This window comes from Eretmochelys imbricata, chromosome 13 (assembly GCF_965152235.1).
Source record: "Eretmochelys imbricata isolate rEreImb1 chromosome 13, rEreImb1.hap1, whole genome shotgun sequence".
Taxonomy (NCBI): domain Eukaryota; kingdom Metazoa; phylum Chordata; order Testudines; family Cheloniidae; genus Eretmochelys; species Eretmochelys imbricata.
The window spans coordinates 18697290-18716151 of record NC_135584.1 but is presented as its reverse complement, the minus strand read 5'-3'; the positions used below and the strand labels follow the sequence as shown (position 1 = coordinate 18716151).

Genomic DNA, 18862 nt, shown 5'->3' with positions numbered 1-18862 from the left:
GAACAGTCAGCATGGATTCACCAAGGGAAGGTCATGCCTGACTAATCTAATCGCCTTTTATCATGAGATTACTGGTTCTGTGGATGAAGGGAAAGCAGTGGATGTATTGTTTCTTGACTTTAGCAAAGCTTTTGACACGGTCTCCCACAGTATTCTTGTCAGCAAGTTAAGGAAGTATGGGCTGGACGAATGCACTATAAGGTGGGTAGAAAGCTGGCTAGATTGTCGGGCTCAACGGGTAGTGATCAATGGCTCCATGTCTAGCTGGCAGCCGGTGTCAAGTGGAGTGCCCCGGGGTCGGTCCTGGGGCCGGTTTTGTTCAATATCTTCATAAATGATCTGGAGGATGGTGTGGATTGCACTCTCAGCAAATTTGCGGACGATACTAAACTGGGAGGTGTGGTAGATACGCTGGAGGGGAGGGATAGGATACAGAAGGACCTAGACAAATTGGAGGATTGGGCCAAAAGAAATCTGATGAGGTTCAATAAGGATAAGTGCAGGGTCCTGCACTTAGGACGGAAGAATCCAATGCACCGCTACAGACTAGGGACCGAATGGTTAGGCAGCAGTTCTGCGGAAAAGGACCTAGGGGTGACAGTGGACGAGAAGCTGGATATGAGTCAGCAGTGTGCCCTTGTTGCCAAGAAGGCCAATGGCATTTTGGGATGTATAAGTAGGGGCATAGCGAGCAGATCGAGGGACGTGATCGTCCCCCTCTATTCGGCATTGGTGAGGCCTCATCTGGAGTACTGTGTCCAGTTTTGGGCCCCACACTACAAGAAAGATGTGGATAAATTGGAGAGAGTCCAGCGAAGGGCAACAAAAATGATTAGGGGTCTAGAACACATGACTTATGAGGAGAGGCTGAGGGAGCTGGGATTGTTTAGCCTGCAGAAGAGAAGAATGAGGGGGGATTTGATAGCTGCTTTCAACTACCTGAAAGGGGGTTCCAAAGAGGATGGCTCTAGACTGTTCTCAATGGTAGCAGATGACAGAACGAGGAGTAATGGTCTCAAGTTGCAGTGAGGGAGGTTTAGATTGGATATTAGGAAAAACTTTTTCACTAAGAGGGTGGTGAAACACTGGAATGCGTTGCCTAGGGAGGTGGTGGAATCTCCTTCCTTGGAAGTTTTTAAGGTCAGGCTTGACAAAGCCCTGGCTGGGATGATTTAACTGGGAATTGGTCCTGCTTCGAGCAGGGGGTTGGACTAGATGACCTTCAGGGGTCCCTTCCAACCCTGATATTCTATGATTCTATGATTCTATGATTAGTTGAAGTAGCAGAGATCTGTGCTGTGGATCTAAAGGCCCCAAACCAGCTGATGATACACATGGGAATCAGTATGGTTCCACATTCTAAAAATTCTGCTTTTTCAGTTGGCTGATTTGAAAATTCAGAAGATGGCATTTTAACAAAAAATGTGAAAAGTATGATTGCAAAGTCAAACATGCAAACATTTCCAAATGCCAGAATTAAGAATGCCTGTGCATATGCATTATGATATAGTCTTTAATTACATAATCACATACTATTTTTTCCACAGGACCTATGCTTCATTCATTCAGTGCACAGGATACATGGACCATGCTCAGCAAATGACTCAGGGGTGTTTTGGGAAGGAAGCTGTAGTCTGTAGAACCCCTTCCTTATTTGTTGATGAAACTGAAAGATTTATAGTGCATGAGCCAAGGTACTGCAGACAGAGAAAGGATGGTCTCAAGTTTGAGGCAATTTAATATGCTGGAGACCAGGATTCTATCCCTGACTCTCTCACAAAGTTCTTGTCATGCTGGGCAAATCACTTGAACCAAACTTTTCATGTGTGGCCATCAATTTGTGTGCTTTTCATTTGCTGGATGCCTAACTTGAGATACCTGGGGTCTGATCTGCAGATGTGCTGAGCACTCAGAATTGCAAGTGAAATCAATGCCAGCTATTTTCTGAACATACAAAGTACTATAATAATGCTGAGTACTCAGAAGCTAGGTTTTTCAAGTTGGACACCAAATATCAGAAGAAAACTTTTGACAATTTTGGCCTTAAATTTCTCTGTGCTTTAGTTTGCCCATCTGTAAAAGAGGGATGGTGTAATGATAAATTTATTAGGGTTTATAATGAGTGCCCATGATCCGAAAAACCCATGAAGAAATTAATATGTCTGCATTCAATGTAGGGTTTAAATAGTAAGCAGTAAATGAGCCATATGGCTACACAAATGATAAGTGTGAAAAGAAACACTGAATGGCTTCCCATTCAGTTAACACCATCCATCCTGTGCACTGAATGAGGAAAGGGTCTTGTGGAGAAAACAGTAAGTGAACATGTAATTAAAGACTGTGTCATCACACATATGGAGCGGGGAGAGGATGTCAAATTATGGTTGCACAGGCAAACCTAATTCTGGGATTTCTTAACTTCTGAGTGCTTGACTTCACAATCTTAACGTTCTTTTAACACAGCTTTTTTCAGATGAGACTTAGAATAGACACTGCCGTGCACCCTTCTAAATTCTCCTATTAAACCCACTTCTTGTTTTTCATTGGGTTATTATTAACTACTCCCTAATGCTGCCTGTGCTGACATGGGCGCCTACAAATTTCTCCTCAATCATCCACTGGGGAATGACTGAAATCAAACTGCTTATACCTAAAGGTTAAAACCATTAGTTCCACATGTAATCATGTGGCTGAAGGAGCAGTAACTTGTGCCCCCATGAGACAGAACAAAACATACTTAACCCTGAAGCAACCTAATCTTCACAGTTTATGATTACTTAGGTGCCCAATTTTACATAACAGTAATCCAGCTCGAGTGGACAAGTTATGATGGTACGGTAATATGGTTTAAACAGTGCAGGGAACTAGATTATAAAACAGAAGAACAGAATATCCTTCCAATTACATTCCACAGATCTGATCTTCTTGCACTGTAAAGTTTCAGAGGAAGTTATCATGTTTTCCTCTGTGTTCTGTACATCACTAAGCATACACACACTGCCATCACTCAACAATAATCATCCTGCTCCAACTGAAGTCAATAATAGAAGCCCAGCTGACCTCAATGTGAGCAAGTGCCGATGTAAAAAACATGTAATTTCTTCTTGGTTCTCCAATGATGCTCACCCAAAAAACTAGTCAGGTGACACAAACAAGTCACATGACCAGGGAACACACCATGACCTGCTCAGCACTAAAGATGTCAGGACTTGTCTACATAGAGCAGTGGTTCTCAACCCATTTACCAGCGTGGGCCACATATGCAGCTCCCTATGTGTTATGTGGGCCACATCCACACAATATATATACTACCTGTATGGCCCTGAGGATGTCTCATGGGCCACAGCTGTGTGCTAACTGGGCCGCAAACGGCCTGCGGGTCAAGAACCACTGATAAAGAGGGTCTATATTACACATGGTTAAAAAACCCCAACTTTTTCCTAGTGGATGCATCACAGAGTTGCACCAGTTTAACTTAAGATGTGATTTTTAAAATGATTTACTTAAGCTAGTGCAAAAGGCTGGGATGGACATTCTTATTTTCCTTTAAACCTGGCTTCTTTGGATTTAGCTTAGGCCTTGTCTACACTGAAAAGCTTGCCATTTCAACTATGTCGGCATAGTAAAAACAGTAAAATCTCCCTAGTATAGCCACAGTTATACTGGTATAAAAAAGTGCTTATATCAGTATAACTTATTCCGATTCAGGGAAGCAAAATAAGCTATACGGTTTTATACAGGTATAACTGTCTTTGCTTTTAAAGACATAGCTTTTTTGAAAAAAATATTACACCCGTAAGAGACTTAGCTCTGCCTGTAAAACGTGTAAAGGTAGACCGGGCTTTATTTTTTTAGAAACATGTTTAAACTAACCTGAAATAAGCAACTCTTAAACTGAAATAAAAAAGTGTCCACACAGTTTTCATTGGTTTAACTAAACCATTCTAATTACATTGGTGCAAGTGTACATACAGACATGGCCTCAGTTAATGTCAGTGAGATGAGACGCAAACAGATTAGGAAAAGCAAGGACAAGTTGATTTGATTATATTTCATGATTTTCTAAACTATCCCTAGAAAAAGAGCAACAGAAAAAAAGAGTTCCAAAGTCTGGAGTTGATGGAACTCCAGACTTTTATTAAACAATTATCCTTTTTAAAAATGGGGCTGGAAGGAAGAATGCATTTTTATAAATTAAATTAAAATGCTAGGAATAAAAAGGAAGAGTATTATGACCTATAATCTAACCAATTATCCTAAACTTTCTATACTTGAATGGGGAATCCCAGTCCTCTAAATTCTAGGGAACTCTGTCTTCCTTCCATTTTAAATCCACCACTGATAACATGAAATGTAAGAACAAAAGTGACAACATCCACTGTTTATAAAACAAAAATGGTTTACCCCTAAAAGGAAGTCAGGAGTAGAAATTCATGTTTGCTCAATATGAAGTTATTTTCACACTTCTAAGTAGGATATTACAAAGAATAGAAAGCAAAAAATTAAGAGTATGAAATTTCCCTCCTCCTACTTTCTCTTCTCCCCCTCTACAAAAGTTTGGGAGTACCTATTTAAAAAAGGAAATCAGAGGAAGAGAAGAATAAATAAATAGTAAAGCACAATAAAGATAATGGATTCCAAGAAGGCAGACTTTAGCAAACTCAGGGAGGTAGGTAAAATCCCATAGGAAACAAAGTCTAAGGGGAAAAACAGCTCAAGAGAGTTGGCAGTTTTTCAAAAACACATTATTAAGGGCACAAGCGCAAACTCTCCCACTGCGCAGGAAAGATAGGAAGTATGGCAAGACACCACCATGGCTTGGCCAGGAGATCTTCAATGATCTGAAACTCAAAAAAGAATCCTACAAAAAGTCAAAACTAGGTCAAATTTCAAAGGATGAATATAAATAAACAATCCAAGCATGTAGGGACAAAATTAAAAAGGCCAAGGCACAAACAAGATTAAACTAGATAGAGACATAAAGGGCAACAGAAAATGTGAAAACGAGAGAAGTGCTAAAAGACTTCTTTGTTTCAGTTTTCACCAAAAAGTTTAGTAGCAATTGGACATCTAACAATGAATGCCACTGAAAATGAGGTAGGATCAGAGGCTAAAATAGGGAAAGAAGAAGTTAGAAATTAGACAAATTAGATGTCTTCAAGTCACCAGGACCTGATGAAATACATCTTAGAATACTCAAGGAGTTGAGTGAGGAGATATCTGAGCCATTAGTTTCAGAGTAGCAGCCATGTTAGTCTGTATCCGCAAAAAGAAAAGGAAAGGAGTACTTGTGGCACCTTTGAGACTAACATATTTATCTGAGCATAAGCTTTTGTGAGCTACAGTTCACTTCATTGGATCCATGCAGTAGAAAATACAGTGGGGCGATTTTATATATACAGAGAACATGAAACAATGGGTGTTACCATACACACTGTAACAAGAGTGATCAGGTAAGGTGAGCTATTACCAGCAGGAGAGGGGGGGAAAAAAACAAACAAAAAAAACCCCTTTTGAGTTAGTGTTTTTGTTGTGTGGTGTGTATGTGGTTGCTGGTGAGTAGCTTTTACGTAGAGACTGTCCGGTTTGTCCAATGTACATGGCAGAGGGGCATTGTTGGCACATGATGGTATATATCACATTGGTAGATGTGCAGGTGAATGAGCCTCTGACAGTGTGGCTGATGTGATTAGGCCCTATGATGGTATCTCCTGAATAGATATGTGGACAAATATAGTGCTAATTTTTAAGAAGGGAAATAAAGACAACCTGGGGAATTACAGACCAGTCAGCTTAACTTCAGTACCCAGAAAGATAATAAGCAAATAATTAATCAATCAATTTGCAGACACCTAGAAGATAAAAAGGTGCTAAGTAACAGTCAGCAACCAACCTAATAGCTTTCACTGACAGGGTAACAAGCCTTTTTTTTTTTCTTTTGGGGGTGGGGGGGAAGGGGGCAGGCAGTAGATGTGGTATATCTTGACTTTAGTAAGGCTTTTGATACCGTCTTACATGACTTTCTCATAAACAAACTAGGGAAATGCAACCTAGATAGAGCTACTATAAGATGGGTGCGTAACTGGTTGGAAAACCATTCCCAGAGAGTAGTTATCAGTGGTACACAGTCAAGCTGGAAAGGCATATCAAGTGGGATCCTGCAGGGATCAGTTCTGGGTCCAGTTCTGTTCAATATCTTCATTAATGATTTAGATAATGGCATAGACAGTACATGTATAAAGTCTGTGGACAATACCAAGCTGAGAGGGGTTGCAAGTGCTTTGGTGGATCAGATTAAAATTCAAAATGATCTGGACAAACTGGAGAAATGGTCTGAAGTAAATAGAATGAAATTCAATAAGGACAAATGCAAAGTATTCCACTTAGGAAAGAACAATCAGTTGCACTCATACAAAAGGGGAAATGACTCCCTAGGAAGAAGTACTGCGGAGAGGGATCTGGGGCCACAGTGGATCACAAGCTAAATATGAGTCAACAGTGTAACACTGTTGCAAAAAACCCCAAACATCATTCTGGGATGTACTAGCAGCAGTATTCTTAGCAAGACACGGGAAGTAATTCTTCCGATCTACTCTGTGCTCCTCAACTGGAGTACTGTGTTGGTGCCACATTTCAAAAAGATGTGGACAAACGGGAAAGTCCAGAGAAAAGCAACAAAAATAATTAAAGGTCTAAAAAACACAACCTATGAGGGAAGATTGAAAAAAATTGAGTTTGTTTAGTCTGGAGAAGAGAAGACTGAGGAGGGACATAACATTTTTCAGGTATATAAAATGTTGTTATAAGGACGAGAGAGAAAAATCGTTCTCTTTAACCTCTGAGGATAGGACAAGAAGCAATGGGCTTAAACTGCAGCAAGGGCAGTTTAGCTTGGACATTAGGAAAAACTTCCTGTCAGGCTAGTTAAGCACTGGAATAAATTGCCTATGGAGGCTGTGGAATCTCCGTCATTGGGGATTTTTAAGAGCAGGTTAGACAAACACCTGTCAGGGATGGTCTAGAACAGTAGTTCCCAAACTTGTTCCGCCGCTTGTGCAGGGAAAGCCCCTGGCGGGCCAGGCCAGTTTGTTTACCTGCCGCGTCCGCAGGTTCGGCAGATCGCTGCTCCCATTGGCCGCAGTTCGCTGCTCCAGGCCAATGGGAGCTGCTGGAAGCGGCGCAGGCCGACATGATACAGTTCTGTGGTGACCTAGAATCCTATTTTCGACGTCTCCGACTCAAGGAATATTTCCAAAATACCTCTGAACAACATACTAATCCACAGAGGTCTCCCTACCAACACTACAGAAAGAGGGATTCTAGGTGGACTCCTCCTGAAGGTCGAAACAGCAGACTGGACTTCTACATAGAGTGCTTCCGCCGACGTGCACGGGCTGAAATTATGGAAAAGCAGCATCACTTGCCCCATAACCTCAGCCATGCGGAACGCAATGCCATCCACAGCCTCAGAAACAACTCTGACATCATAATAAAAAGGCTGACAAAGGAGGTGCTCTTGTCATCATGAATAGGTCGGAATATGAACAAGAGGCTGCTCGGCAGCTCTCCAACACCACTTTCTAGAAGCCATTACCCTATGATCCCACTGAGAGTTACCAAAAGCAACTACAGCATTTGCTCAAGAAACTTCCTGAAAAAGCACAAGATCAAATCCGCACAGACACACCCCTGGAACCCCGACCTGGGATATTCTATCTACTACCCAAGATCCATAAACCTGGAAATCCTGGGCGCCCCATCATCTCAGGCATTGGCACCCTGACAGCAGGATTGTCTGGCTATGTAGACTCCCTCCTCAGGCCCTACGCTACCAGCACTCCCAGCTACCTTCGAGACACCACTGACTTCCTGAGGAAACTTCAATCCATCGGTGATCTTCCTGGTAACACCAACCTGGCCACTATGGATGTAGAAAAGCCCTCTACACCAACATTCCACACAAAGATGGACTACAAGCCGTCAGGAACACTATCCCCGATAATGTCACGGCTAACCTGGTGGCTGAACTTTGTGACTTTGTCCTTACCCATAACTATTTCACATTTGGGGACAATGTATACCTTCAGATCAGCGGCACTGCTATGGGTACCCGCATGGCCCCACAGTATGCCAACATTTTTATGGCTGATTTAGAACAACGCTTCCTCAGCTCTCGTCCCCTAAAGCCCCTACTCTACTTTCGCTATATTGATGACATCTTCATCATCTGGAACCATGGAAAAGAAGCCCTTGAGGAATTCCACCATGATTTCAACAATTTCCATCCCACCATCAACCTCAGCCTGGTCCAGTCCACACAAGAGATCCACTTCCTGGACACTACAGTGCTAATAAACAATGGTCACATAAACACCACCCTATACCGGAAACCTACTGACCGCTATTCCTACCTGCATGCCTCCAGCTTTCACCCTGACCACACCACACGACCCATCGTCTACAGCCAAGCTCTGCGATACAACCGCATTTGCTCCAACCCCTCAGACAGAGACAAACACCTACAAGATCTCTGTCAAGCTTTCTTACAACTACAATACCCACCTGCGGAAGTAAAGAAACAGATTGATAGAGCCAGAAGAGTTCCCAGAAGTTACCTACTACAGGACAGGCCTAACAAAGAAAATAACAGAACGCCACTAGCCGTCACCTTCAGCCCCCAACTAAAACCCCTCCAACACATTATTAAGGATCTACAACCTATCCTAAAGGATGACCCAACACTCTCACAAATCTTGGGAGACAGGCCAGTCCTTGCCTACAGACAGCCCCACAACCTGAAGCAAATACTCACCAACAACCACATACCACACAACAGAACCACTAACCCAGGAACTTATCCTTGCAACAAAGCCCGTTGCCAACTGTGCCCACATATCTATTCAGGGGACACCATCACAGGGCCTAATAACATCAGCCACACTATCAGAGGCTCGTTCACCTGCACATCCACCAATGTGATATATGCCATCATGTGCCAGCAATGCCCCTCTGCCATTTACATTGGTCGAACTGGACAGTCTCTACGTAAAAGAATAAATGGACACAAATCAGATGTCAAGAATTATAACATTCATAAACCAGTCGGAGAACACTTCAATCTCTCTGGTCACGCAATCACAGACATGAAGGTCGCTATCTTAAAACAAAAAAACTTCAAATCCAGACTCCAGCGAGAAACTGCTGAATTGGAATTCATTTGCAAATTTGATACTATTAATTTAGGCTTAAATAGAGACTGGGAGTGGCTAAGTCATTATGCAAGGTAGCCTATTTCCCCTTGTTTTTTCCTACCCCCCCCCCCCGATGTTCTGGTTTAACTTGGATTTAAACTTGGAGAGTGGTCAGTTTGGATGAGCTATTACCAGCAGGAGAGTGAGTTTGTGTGTGTATGGGGGTGGGGGGGGTGAGAAAACCTGGATTTGTGCTGGAAATGGCCCACCTTGATTATCATGCACATTGTAGAGAGAGTGGTCACTTTGGATGAGCTATTACCAGCAGGATAGTGAGTTTGTGTGTGTGGTTTTTGGGAGGGGGGTGAGAGAACCTGGATTTGTGCAGGAAATGGCCCAACTTGATCATCATGCACATTGTGTAGAGAGTTGTCACTTTGGATGGGCTATCACCAGCAGGAGAGTGAATTTGTGTGGGGGGGTGGAGGGTGAGAAAACCTGGATTTGTGCTGGAAATGGCCCAACTTGATGATCACTTTAGATAAGCTATTACCAGCAGGACAGTGGGGTGGGAGGAGGTATTGTTTCATATTCTCTGTGTGTATATAAAGTCTGCTGCAGTTTCCACGGTATGCATCCGATGAAGTGAGCTGTAGCTCACGAAAGCTCATGCTCAAATAAATTGATTAGTCTCTAAGGTGCCACAAGTACTCCTTTTCTTTTTGCGAATACAGACTAACACGGCTGTTACTCTGAAAAATATCATCAAAGTTTGATTTGGCAGAGCAGACTTGAAGAAACATGTAACAGATCTGGATATCAAAAATAGGGGACCTCCCAATTATACCACCTGCAATATCCAAGCAGAATATACATCACAGCTTTGTGATGTATATTTCCCTTTTGTTATCTCCCAGTGCTGGTGCTGCTACTGCACATTAAAGTGCTTTAATGCTGGTAGTGAAGACATACCCTTAGTGACAAGGCCTCTCCATAGGGGACAGCAACCCCAGGCTGCAGATACTCTTGCTACTGCATTCTCATATGTTTTAGGTCTCATCTCATACGTTTTAACACAGAGGTGAGAATTTAATCATCTCTTTGTAATTAAGTACTTGGTATCACTGCATGATCAGTACATACACAGCGTACTGCTAAGCAACAGTCACAAAATGTATCTTCTATTCTGGAAATCCTGTTTCACTAGTCACTTCACTTTCACATTCAAAATATTTTCAGAAGTTTACTGCTATCTTCCAAATGTGACAACATCCCCCTAAGACAAAAGCCTTCAACATAAATCTGCAGCCAAGAACAAGCTGAACAGGCTAGAATACTTACAATAAAATGGGAATGTCTTACTGTTCTACATGAAGAAAGCTGCCCTTTTTACACATTTATGTACCTAATATATACAATTTTATAATGATCAAGAGGATAATTCAGTTACTTCACAGACATCATACTGGTCTTAGAGAAAGGATGGTAAAATGGTGAAGGGACTAGTGGCTAGCCCAATACTTGGGAGACTTGGGAGACTTGCTTGGGCAAGTTACTTAGGGCCTGATTTTGAGGGTATTTAGGGATGGCTATGCTTGACCCTCAACGGGATTTTGCCTCCCAAGTGCCTAAATCCCTTTAAAAATTATATTTAGGCTCCTATATCAGTTAGGTACTGCAATGCTGAACAAAACTACATCTAAATATCTTTAAAAATATGGACAGGTTTCAGAGTAACAGCCGTGTTAGTCTGTATTCGCATAAAGAAAAGGAGTACTTGTGGCACCTTAGAGACTAACCAATTTATTTGAGCATAAGCTTTTGTGAGCTACAGCTCACTTCATCGGATGCATACTGTCATGAAGTGACATCCTATGTCATGATGCATACTGTCATGAAGTATGCATCCGATGAAGTGAGCTGTAGCTCACGAAAACTTATGCTCAAATATATTGGTTAGTCTCTAAGGTGCCACAAGTACTCCTTTTCTTTTTTAAAAAATATTGGCCCAGTCTCCCTGTGTCTCAGTTCCCCACTGGTGAAATGGGAACAATAGCACTGCCCTACTCAAGGGTATTGTGAGGATAAATACATGAAAGATTGTGAGGTGCTCAGATATTACAGTGATGGGGATCACAAGGAGAAACTCAGTTAGCGGTATGCCTCCATTTTATGTACTGAATGAATTTAAGAGTGGACAGTTCTCCCAGACTTAAAGGTGACCAGCAAATAGTCAAAATTTGGTTTATGTAATTGTTTGTGTGTGAGAGTGAGAAAGGTTGTCGAAGGATCAGTTCTCTCTCCCAACTGCTTTTTAAACCAGGAAATTCAGGTTTGGTCACCTGGAAGAATCTCTAGTTGTCAGAGAATCAGTGAAATTAAATCACCAACAAGAGAACGAAAGTAGAGCAACTGAGAGGGAAAGATAGTTAGAATGGGAAGTGGGAAGGAAAACGACTAGTTTGCCAAGTTTTAGACACTTTTTCTAGACACTTATAATTATACTGCAGATAGTGGTTGTAATGTTACGAAAGCGTTTTGTCACTTTCTCTCATCCCTCCCAAAAACCACCTGGAAAACCAGATGAGCTCTCTCAATATAAATTTCTTCCCTAATACTAGCCTATATAGATTTTCACATACATACAGAGAAACTATGGGCGAGTAGTAGTTATTGCTACTTCAGAAAAATAATCTATAAATTAGTTATGTGACTAAATAAATCAATTCTTCGATCATTTCCATTCTTCTCTGAATTCCATCTAATTTTGGGTGTGCTCTCATCAGTGAAAGATGCTATCTTAAGAATCCTGGACATGGAAGTCCTCTGTTCACAAAACAAACACACTATAAGCAACATTAACTCAAGCTCCCCCACGCTTTATCCTAACACTGAGAAAACCCTCTTACAGGTAAAGAGGTAGTTCAGGTTGTATGCGCATTTAATCCTCCTCTAAATGTTGAATTGGTAGGGATCAGAAAATTTAATTTTGCCTTTGTAAAATACAAAGCATGTCATGAGAGTCTAGTTCCTTGGATTTCTCACAAACACTTGCATGCTTGTGAATACATAAAGTGCCATGTTTCGGAGTAGCAGCCGTGTTGGTCTGCATTCGCAAAAAGAAAAGGAGTACTTGTGGCACCTTAGAGACTATATTATAAGGGTCTCTTCAATTTAGGCCAGGGGTGTCACAGGTCTGGCCTGATGCTTGGCAATGGTTCTGATCCTTGAGGAGCCATTCAGCTATTGTAATGAAGCCTCATGCTTAACCAGCACAGTCCTTCCTATAAGGAACAGATGGCTCAGCAGTGTAGGGATCTAGATGATGCTAGAGCTTGTGGATTCAAATCCTCATGTGGCTGGGTTCAAAAGGCAATTTCCCTGACAGATTACAACAACTTTAATCAAAGTGCCTTGTATTTTGCAGTGGAAGAATAAGGGTCAAGATCTCTCAGCATCCAGGACCCTACTGCTCATTTAAAAACACTTATCTTGATGACATTACATTTCCCCTACACTAAATTACTGACAGAGTTTAACTCCTTTACTACTTAAGACTACTAGCAGAGGCTGAGGTCACTGAATAAACAGGACCAAATGTTATAAATGAACTGCTCAAAGACACGTAAGTATTTGTTATTCCTGAGGGCACTCTGTGCCAAAAAATTAAAAATTCTGCACACAATATTTTGAAATTCTGCAAATTTTGTCAAATAAATGTGGAGGCTCCAGCATGGCACTGGGGAGCACAAGCCACTGGCTGCACAGAGATGGGAGATAACTATGCAGCTCCCACCCTGGGACATGGACTCAGCGGTGAGGCTGCACCCAACTATGACACAGCACAAGGTCCAGGCCTGCCCCAGAAAAACCCCAGGGCTCCACCCCTCCATACCAGGTACACCAGGTGTTGGCAGGCAGGCTCAGCAAGGCAGGATTCAAATGTGGAGGGGCTTAGTGTGGGGGGATCCAGGTGTGGGTTGAGAGGCTTCTGTGTGGGGCAATCTGCGTGCAGGCAGCTCAGTGGAGGATCTGGGTGCAGGGGGGGGATCTGGATGCACAGTGGTTGTTGGGGGGTTCTGGGTGCCTCAGTAATGGAACTCTGCAGGGGGGTCCAGGGGAAACTGGTTGGGGCTCAGTAGGGGAGGTCTGGTTGTGGGGGGTGGCTCAGTAGGGGAGTGGGGCTTAGTGGGGTGGAGACCCAGATGCAGCTGGTTGGGGCTCAGTGGGGTGGGGATCCGGGTGGCTTGCTGGGGTGGTGCAGGAGGAGTGGGGCTCATCAGGGGATGTGGGATTCTGAGTGCAAGGGGCTGTGAGGCTTCGTGGGAGGGTCTGAGTATGAGGGGGGTCTGGATGCATGGGAGCTGGGCAGAAGGGGGAGCAGCTCCCTGTACAGGGATCCCTCCCCCTGTAGCTGAGGAGTGATGGGTGCAAGAAGTGGGTGGGGGGAGTTTGCAGAGCTTCCAGCAGCTGGGGGGGAAAGCTGGGGATGGGTCTGATCCAGCCCCAGATGCTGTGCAGGGGAAGAGGAAGTCCCGTCCTCCCCAGCTCAGCCGGGACTAGCATCTGAGTTTGGCGCAGGGTAGGAGCCACTAACCGGGTCTTCCCCAATCCCGCCCTCTGCCCCACAGTCATTTACCTCTCTGCTGGCTGCCTGGGCACCTGAAACATACTGCTGGGGAGGGTTGCATGACCACTCTTGTGGCTTCCTTTTGCTTCCCTGTCAGAAAATCATTTTCTGTGGGGAAGCAAAGAAATCTGGGGGGACATAAATTCTGCCCATGCGCAGTAGTGCAGAATTCCCCAAGGAGTAATTTGTGGAGTGTTTTCTCATCTCAATTAGCTTGTCTGTCTACATCGTTTCAGTGCCCATCACTATAATATCTGGAAGCTGGATCTTAGATTGCTTCTATCATTTGCTAAGTAGCCTGAAAAAGTCACTACAGACCCTTCAAAACACAAGGAAATCTTGTCCAGTTAGACAACACTCTTTAAATTAGCTAATACTGCCAAGAACTACTGATTTGTTATCAGTAGTTTCCATTTCACATCAAAACTCTTTGTTACGAAGAGAAAGTGTGTCTACACAAAGTTGACATTACATTTTTAAATACATGTACTACAAATATCCATTAAGTTCTCACCGAAAGATTTGGTTTGGTTTGGTTTCCTGATAAAGTTTTCTGATATTTATATTTAGCAATAATAGATAGGTAATTATACCCTCCTAACTAGACCTTCCACTGCAAACATCAGTTACTTTAGTCTTCTACATAAAAGTAGCATTACCGTTCGAAGGTATTTTTGTTTAAATATAACAATAACACATTTTCTGCACTAATTAATATTTGAGGCCAATTACCATATTGTTGTATCTTTGCATGCAATACAAATACTGCACTCAATTTACCCCAAAGGTACCGCCGCTCTGCTGGTTAAGTCTAAGAAAGAAGTCTTACATTTAGTTCTAGAAGTGGGGAGGCTGTGGTTATTCTCATCTCTTTTGGAAGGAAGTTCTTTTAGCCAAGGGCGGCCAAGGCCCCCTGCCCCTCCTCTTCTGCCTGAGGCCCCACCCCCAGCCAAGCCGGAAGCTGAAGCAGTCCGGGAGCCGCAGATCCTCCACCTGCCTGTGGTGGGGGGACCAAGAGCAGTCCCTGGCCTGTGGCCCCACCCAGGGCAGGAGGGTCTGCAATTCCCCACAGCTCCCCGCGCGGCTCTTACCATGGCTGGGCTGCGGTTTCCCAGCCAGAACTGGGTCCATGTAACAGCTGCGCGCGAGTAGCTTTGGGATGTCGTGAACCCTCCTGCCCTGGATGGCGATGGGGAGCCCCTGCGGGGTGGGGACACAGGCCGGGGGCTGCTCTTGACCCCCCAACCCTGGGCAGGTGGAGGGTTCACGGTGACCCACAACTGTCTGGGCTCCCCTAACCTGGCTCCAGCAGCCGACCTGGCCAGGGGTGGGTGGCTGGGGCCTTTGGGGAGAAGAGGAGGTGAAGGGGGCAGGGCCCCTGTCAAATGTGGAGGGGCCCTGGCTCCATTATTCCCCACCTCTCAACTTCTTCACACTTGGCTGTTCCCCATCTCCTCCTCCAGCTCACCTCCCCACACTAGTCAGGACAAAACAGTAATACTTTAGAGCCAAAACTTGACCAGGTTAGCACATTCAAAAGTACAATTGGTTTGTCTTTTAGATTATGTCTACGCTAGCACTTAGGTCAGCAAAACTTTCGTTGCTCAGAGGTGTGAACCCCCCCCGCACTGACTGACATAACTGTCTCCCGTTGGCATAACATAGCTATATGAGCGCTCTTAAAGTCGCACAGCTGTGACACTGTAAGCTTGTAAGTGTACGCATGGCCAAAGAAGATTTTACTGAGATAGAGCTAGGTAACTTGTCTATTCTGGGATTTAAAGGTGTGATGTCATATAGGGTCACAGGATTTGTCTACACAGGAAAGTAAATTCGAATTTAGGTAGGCAGTGAATTTAAAGCAGAACAACTATCCCTGATTAATTCCCCATGTTGGCATTCTTATTCCAGAATAGTTTTACTGGTCTTAACCAGGAATAGCTATTCCAGATTAACTCCTCATGTAGACAAACCCTTAAACCAGTGTAAAAGGCTGTGTGGACACTCTTATTTTGGTTTAAACCAGTTTTATTTCAGTTTAGCGTGAACTGATTTAGGGTGTGTCTTCACTACCTGCCGCAGCAGCGCTTTAACGTGGCTGTGTAGTCACAGCACCAGTGCTGGAAGAGAGCTCTCCCAGTGCTGTAAAAAACCCACCCCCATGAGGGGAGTAGCTCCCAGGCTGGCGCACTGTCTACATTGCCACTTTACAGTGCTGAAACTTGCAGCACCCAAAGGGGTGTTTTTTCACACCCATGAGCGAGAAAGTTGCAGTGCTATAAAGTGGCAGTTTAGACAAGGCCTTAGATTATGCTAAATCAAAATAAACCATTCTTAGGCAGGTCTAAACTACCAGTGCCTTGCCAATCAGGGGCACGTGCAGGAATTTAAATTGGACACCTTTTGGTGGGGGCACAGAAGTTCCCTGCCCCTCTCTCCACTGGGTCCCGGCAGGAGCTTGATCTTCCCTCCCTCCACCCAGCCCCAGCCGGAGCTAGTCGCTCGATCTTCCCTTCCTCCACGACCCTAGGGCCAGAGAAGTTCTGTGCCCATAAAGACTGCCCCACTTGCACACATCCCTGTTTCAAATACAAGTATACCTGTATACTATACCAGCAAACCTCTCCTAGTATGGATGCACCTTATACCAGAAAAACTGTTGATAGAGTAGATCCTGTCTACACTACAGAGTTTTGTCAATGCAAGTTACACTAACCTACAGCCACTGCTGTAATTAAACCACTGTACTGATGCAGCTGGCTGTAAGATTGCTCATGCAGACGCTCCATGCCGATAGGAGAGAGCTCTACCATCAACATAATTAACCTACCTCCAAAGAATGGTGGTAGCTATGTCGTACGGAGAGCGTCTCCTGCCAACATAGCACTGTTCACACTGGTGCTTCTGTGGGTGTAACTTATGCCGCTCAGAGGGTTGTTTTTTTTCACACACCTAAGCAAAGTAAGTTATACCCACAAAAGTACTAGGGTTGTCATGGCCTAACTGTGACACCAAGGGATATTGACCGGCATAGCTATAATGGAATAACAGCTGGTCAATCTCCCAAATTAGACAGGCACTAAAACATAAAGCCAAATTCTCTGTAAGATTAACATCAGAACAGTAGAAAATAATAAGTAGAGAAAACAAGCCAAAAACAAACAAGACCACCCAGCAGTTCTAGAATCTCGTCACAATTTTTGCTGCTTTCTCAAATGCTAAGGGTTTTATTAATTTAGTCATCTTTTCTATTGTGAAAATACAGCTGTCACGTGAAATGACAAAGAAACAATCTTCAACCAAATAATAGCAGCCTGGGAAATGGGAACTTGCCATACTCTTACCCCACTCATCTTAATGAGGTGTGACCATCAGGGACAAAGAATTTAAATGTCAATATTATTAAGCAGCGGATATTTCTGCTGGCTATTTTTCTTTTTCTTTGTTTTTAATTTGTTTGTTTTTTTAAACGCAGCAAGACAAGGCTAATTCAACATTAAATTTCTGCAGTTAAATCATTAAAAAATCATGGAATGCAAAAGGTTAACTTACAAACAGTCTCATGGTTTCTTCACAGGCTATGTCTTCACTGGCAAAAAGGTGTGTTTTTACAGCAAGATAAATAATGCATATTAGTCCTCTCATTGTAGAAAAACCACACCAGAAGACACAGCCACAAAGGGCTTGACTACACACAGAAGGTACAGTTTAACTTCAACTGGTTCATAAACTACTTTAGTTAAGCAGATGTAAATCTCTCTGTGGACACTCCTAACAGTTTGTCTTGCACCAGGCTTATCTTTCCCTACACGTGATAACTGTTCACAAAGGCCTGTTCAGTGCAGCCCCACTGGTGTTAACAACATTGGGAACCCTAGTGGAGACAGGTCATTGACTGTGGCCACTGTTTTAAGTACTGCAGACCTGATTTGAGCAGCAGTTAGATGACAGTGTTTAAAATGTGGGCAAACCCCATATACACCAGATCCAAATTTTTTTTTTTTTTTTTTAAAAGTACACTATTTAGGTCCTGAACTCCTTAAAAATCCTGACCCTACTGCTCTCCAAAAGCTGAACTGTTAGCAGCAATGAAAAGAAACAAAAATTAGGAAAGTTCACTAGTGCAGACAGGGCCTAACACTACAGCTATCTCAGCTGTAGAATCACGTTGGCCCATCCAAACTCCCAATTATATATATATAAGAATATGGATGGCCTGAGCCAGGGTTTCAAAATCCAGTTCAAAATCCATAGGACAGTCAGACACTACAGGGATGGAGATTTTCAGTTCTCTAGAATTCTGCAGCCTGCCCTGGCTTCCTGTCAGGATAATCAATGCATATTGCAGGGGTTCTTGAAATTATTCGTGCTCATGAGACCAATTTTTGTGGACAGGGAAAATTTCATGTTCCCTGTTATTTTTAGTGAAGTTATGATTAAGCATTTTTGGGACATGGTGACATCTTTTCTTTTTTAATCCCTTTTTGCCATTCCAAATTTAAGATGACTTCCAAGGAAAACCAGGCATGGTGAGTAGGGAAGACCACAAGAAGCTGACATATCTTGAGAGTATGGATCAAATTTTGATTACTGGAAGATTATACGTCAAAAAGAAATTGATGTTCTCAGATACAATGTATTCAGAGTATTATACCTGATAAAACCAAGGGATAATCCATAGCCTAATTCAAATACAATATTAAAAAAACCCAAAGAATTAGAGAAAGGAGATTTTTCCATTAATTAAGCCAATATGCATTTAAGAATTCATGTTTTCAGTCTAGTTAGTTGCATTACAGATCACCAATTGCACTGCTGATTTTAAACAAAGAATTCCAATTTCCTCCTGTGCTCTGGAATACAGATAAAGTACACTTTTCCTCACTCACCTTTGGATCGAGTGGAGATATCCATCCCCTCCACCACCTCCTGCTCTGCTTTTATTTCCTCTTCAGCCAAGCTACAGGAGTTAGAAAGAAATTTAGAATATATTATTTTCATATTTAGGTTCATTCACAAAAGCTTGAAGTGACACTGTCAA

The 18862-nt window shown here is 43.1% G+C and overlaps 1 protein-coding gene across 9 annotated transcripts in view; it reads right to left on the bottom strand.

Annotated features, from left to right (window-relative positions):
• ZMYND8 (zinc finger MYND-type containing 8) overlaps positions 1-18862 on the bottom strand; it is a 125650-nt gene that overhangs the window by 70067 nt on the left and 36721 nt on the right. For all 9 annotated transcript variants that reach the window (XM_077831660.1, XM_077831662.1, XM_077831661.1 and 6 more), the window contains one exon: positions 18711-18781. In XM_077831660.1, coding sequence (XP_077687786.1) covers positions 18711-18781 — 71 coding nt within the window. The remainder of the gene's footprint in view (positions 1-18710; positions 18782-18862) is intronic.